Raw genomic sequence first — 3,832 nt, forward strand, 5'->3', positions numbered from 1 at the left:
GGTGACAGGGGCTGGGGAGGGAGGGGCAATGGGAGGCCTGGGTGCCTGTTGGGGGCGTCCAGAGAGCCGCCTGGCGGAGGACAGCCCTCACCCTGAGTGAGGAAGCCCCCGGGCAGGGAGCTCACCCCTGCATTCTGAAGCGGCCTCTCCTTTCTGGGAGGATGGAGGGGGGTGTTGCTGTGTGGACCCCTGCCCAGCCTGGAGCGGGCCTCTGGCGGATCTGCCCAGGGCTGATGCCCTCTCTGCCAATCACACCGCACAAGGGGGCGATGCCCACAGGGGATCTGAGAACGAGCCACGAGGCCTTGGGGCTCAGTCAGCCCAGCGTCCGAATCCTGGTTTCCGCTCTGGTCCCGATCTCAGGATTCGTGGGATCAGGCCCCACACTGGGCTCCGTGCTAACAGTACAGAGCCAGCTTGGGATTCTCGCTCTCCTTCTCTCTCTCTCCGCCCCTCCCCTGCGCGCCCTCTCTCTCAAAATGAATAAAACAAACGAACAAACAAACAGCAAATTTTCAAGAAGTTATTTCACAGCCCCCAAAAGGCAGGTCCCCCTCTGTTACCCTCCCGGGGAGCCCCAGAGGCCAAGAGGTCAGCGCTGGTTAATGGACCCTCCTTTATTCCGGCTTTATCAGCTAATGGCAGCTAAAGTGATTTCACACAAAATAATGTGTCAGAGATAATTGCTCCTGGGCACAGCTCCCACATTCCAACCTGCAACCAAAGGCCAGACGTGCCGTTAATGATTAAACTGCAGTGTTTCTGNTGCCCTGCAGGGGAGGGGAAAGCTAGATATTGTCTAATCCCAGCATCCCGGACTGCAAACAGGCATCCCACTGTCTGTCACACAGCGGGTCATGGTCACGGCCCAGCCTGCACCCACCTGAGGTCAGGATGAAGGCCCAGGCAGGTCCAAGCATCCCGGCACCAGGCAGGAAGGACAAGAGGGCTGGGGTGGGGCCCTGTCTCTACTGCCTTCCTCTGCACCAAGGGACCTTCTTGGGAACGTTCTCGCACTGATCAAGGACCGCGTGAAATGAAGGGGTGTAGGCAGCAGCGTACAAAACCCCACATTTGGCAACAGAAAGCAAGTGTGGGCCACTCTCCGCGTGGCCAAGAGTCTGGGACTTAACACTCAGAGAGGCTTGGGCTCCGATCCTACCTCTGCCACTTTTCAGCTCACACGATATCTCTAAGCCTCCATTCTCTCATCTGTAAAATGGGGACATGTACCCGACCTCAGGATATCCTGAGCCTTCGCAAGATGACGCACGAAAAGCACTAAGCGCTGTCGCCGTGGCACGTGGTTAAATGTTCGACACCCACCAGCCATCACAGTTATGATCACAGGGTCCTGTCCCTCCGAGATCCTCTTCCGCCCTCAGCCCCTACAATGTGAGGGCGTGTCTTCGGGTTCAAGCGGGTGAGTCAGGGTCAGCATTTGGAGCTGACTGAGGTGGGGTGCTGGAGTGGAAGAGAGGCCACCAGTAACTTTGCCTTCCCAAGGAGAGGGGGCCCACTGTGAAAGTATAAATTTTTTTTAAAGGAAATCAGTCCCTTTTTTTTAAATATTTTTTTAAAAATATTTTTATTTCTAGGAGACAGAGAGAGAGACAGCGTGAGCAGGGGAGGGTCAGAGAGAGAGGGAGACACAGACTCTGAAACAGGCTCCAGGCTCTGAGCTGTCAGCACAGAGCCCGACACGGGGCTCGAACCCACGAACCGCGAGATCATGACCTGAGTGAAAGTCGGACGCTCAACCGACTAAGCCACCCAGGCGCCCCTTAGTCCCTTTTTTCATGTTTATTTATTTTTGAGAGCGAGCAGGCGAGCAGGGGAGGGGCAGAGAGAGGGGCACAGAGGATCCAAAGCTGGCTCTGCAATGGCAGCCGAGAGCCCGATGCTGGGCTTAAACTCATGAACCGTGAGATCATGACCTGAGCCAAAATCAAGAGTCAGAGGCTTAATCGACTGAGCCCCCAGATGCCCTTCCCATCCAGCTTTCTGAGTGGACATGTTTTCAGTTCTCTTAGGTGTATGCCTACCAGTGGAATTGCTGGGTTATATGGTAGAAAGAGTGTCATTCTAGGTCACCAAGAAAGTGGCGAAGGAATAAAAGTAAGCATGTAGGTAGGAAAGGTAGGAGGGTAAGTAGTTAAATCTCCATCTTTCGTACTGAGGAGTCCCCACGCCTGAAGTGTGGCGAGTCAGGGACTAGAGTGGACCTGCCGCGTAGAGCTGCGGTCAGGTGTGAGCAGAACCGAGTTCAGGGAGAGGGAAGACCGGCCCTGGGAGATCACGATCGCGGGGAGGGCACCCCGTAGCTCTTTGATTTGCGACTGTCTGTTGTTTATTAATTATAAAGTGTTTGGAACTGAAAATGTAAGTTAACAGGAAAATCAGGTTTTATTTGCCATTTACCAAGAGCACAGCAAGAGAGGGGGCGATCGCCAACAGTGGCTTGGCCCCCAGACGCCGTCTGCCTCCCTCCCACGTCGGCCGCGGCTCCTCGGTCCACCCCGGGCCACAGCGTCAGGAGGGGGCACCTTGCTTCTCCCAGGGAAGGGCCCTCCACAGCCCTGTCTTCTGCAGGCTACACTCCACCCACCTCCTCAGCGGTTTCGCGGATCCCTCCCGGCCGCCAGCCCCGGGCACACGGGCGTGCAGCGAGTCAGGGACGGTCGCCGACCTTTGTTGGAACACCCTCCACTCCCTCCTGTGCACCCGTCCGCCGCCCGCTCACCTGTCCATCCTTCCGTCACTTCCTGATGCGTCCCTCCGCGGAGCTGGCCCCTTGAGCTTTGCCCTCGGGGGCCCCAGCGTGAGGACCAGACCGACCAGACTGGCCTGTAGGCCAGCAGCGGTCACAGGGGGTGAGGTGGCATGCGCGGTGACAGGCTGGGGCGACACGGCCCCTCCTGCCTGGTCCAGGCCTGCTTCTCCGTTGGCGCATTCAACTTCCGGCACTGCGCTTCCCTTCTTGGGCCCCTGTTATCGACTGACAAGGGTTCAGTGAGTGCCCAGCCCGGGCCGGACGCGGTTCTGCGCTCTGGGGGTGCAGCTGGAAGCCAGAGGCCTGCTGCCAGGGCGCTCTGAGCCGGGGAGCCCACAGCCCACGGCACACAGCGGGGGCTCCAAAAAACAGTGGCTGCCCGTCACTCTCTGTAAGAGAGCACAGATGCAAAAGGACCCGGGCCTCGTTCAGAGGGGGCTCGAGGGCACTGGGAGCCCCCGCAGCGCAGCTCTGCTGCCGACAGACCCCGAACCCACCGTGAGGAACGTGTGCCTGCAGATTCCGCCTCCCGGAGACAGACTGCGGTTCTGGAAAATTCTTCCCCTCCAAGGCAAAACACAGTGGGACTTCCCAGGTGTGGTTGGGGGCCCGGGGAGGGGGGTGCGGCCCCCGCTCCACAGGCCCCACTCAGCCTCCCGCCCCTTCAGGGCCCAGGGCCGCGAGTCACCCGCTTGGGGAAGCGGCCATCCTAAGCCTAGTAGGAAAAGACCCTCGAGGCCGAGTTGTGCCACGATGCAAGTGGCCATTGTGGGGGTGACCTGCCGGGGTCCCGAGCGATGACCCATCCCACCCGCCCGGCCTGGCGGCTGTGATGACACTTGCTGGCAGGTGGGGTGCTGGAGGAAGAAGTTACAGTGGTTCCCCTGGCGGAGCGGCAGCTTCGCCGGGGGGATGGGCAGGGGAGCAGCCCCGTTGGAGGCTTCGGCGAAGGCTCTGGCGGGATCTCTGCGGAGGACTGACCCAGGGCGGGGAACCCGGAGAGGCGGAGGGGGCCCCAGGGAGAGCCAAAGCTCCCCGAAGACACTGGTCCGAGAAGGG

At 59.6% G+C, this 3,832-nt stretch overlaps 1 protein-coding gene across 5 annotated transcripts in view; it reads right to left on the reverse strand.

The window, feature by feature from the left end:
- Positions 1–543: 543 nt before the first annotated feature.
- The window catches only part of LOC144241868 (uncharacterized), a 5,995-nt gene continuing 2,706 nt past the window's right edge, over positions 544–3,832 (reverse strand). The window contains exons 2-5 of one of the 5 annotated variants that reach the window (XR_013338224.1): positions 2,744–2,998; positions 1,327–1,519; positions 1,163–1,212; positions 544–714 (exon numbers count right to left, since the gene is read on the reverse strand). Coding sequence is in view for 4 of the 5 variants with exons in the window: in XM_077776520.1 (XP_077632646.1) it covers positions 1,435–1,519; positions 2,744–2,988 (330 nt within the window). In the remaining variant the exon portion in view is untranslated. Of the gene's footprint in view, positions 715–1,162; positions 1,213–1,326; positions 1,520–2,381; positions 2,999–3,832 lie in introns of those variants that run through there. The other 4 variants (XM_077776522.1, XM_077776520.1, XM_077776521.1 and 1 more) reach the window with 4 other exon arrangements.

The sequence above is a fragment of the Crocuta crocuta genome, unplaced genomic scaffold (assembly GCF_008692635.1).
Source record: "Crocuta crocuta isolate KB4526 unplaced genomic scaffold, BGI_CrCroc_1.0 scaffold8, whole genome shotgun sequence".
In the NCBI taxonomy this organism is placed as follows: domain Eukaryota; kingdom Metazoa; phylum Chordata; class Mammalia; order Carnivora; family Hyaenidae; genus Crocuta; species Crocuta crocuta.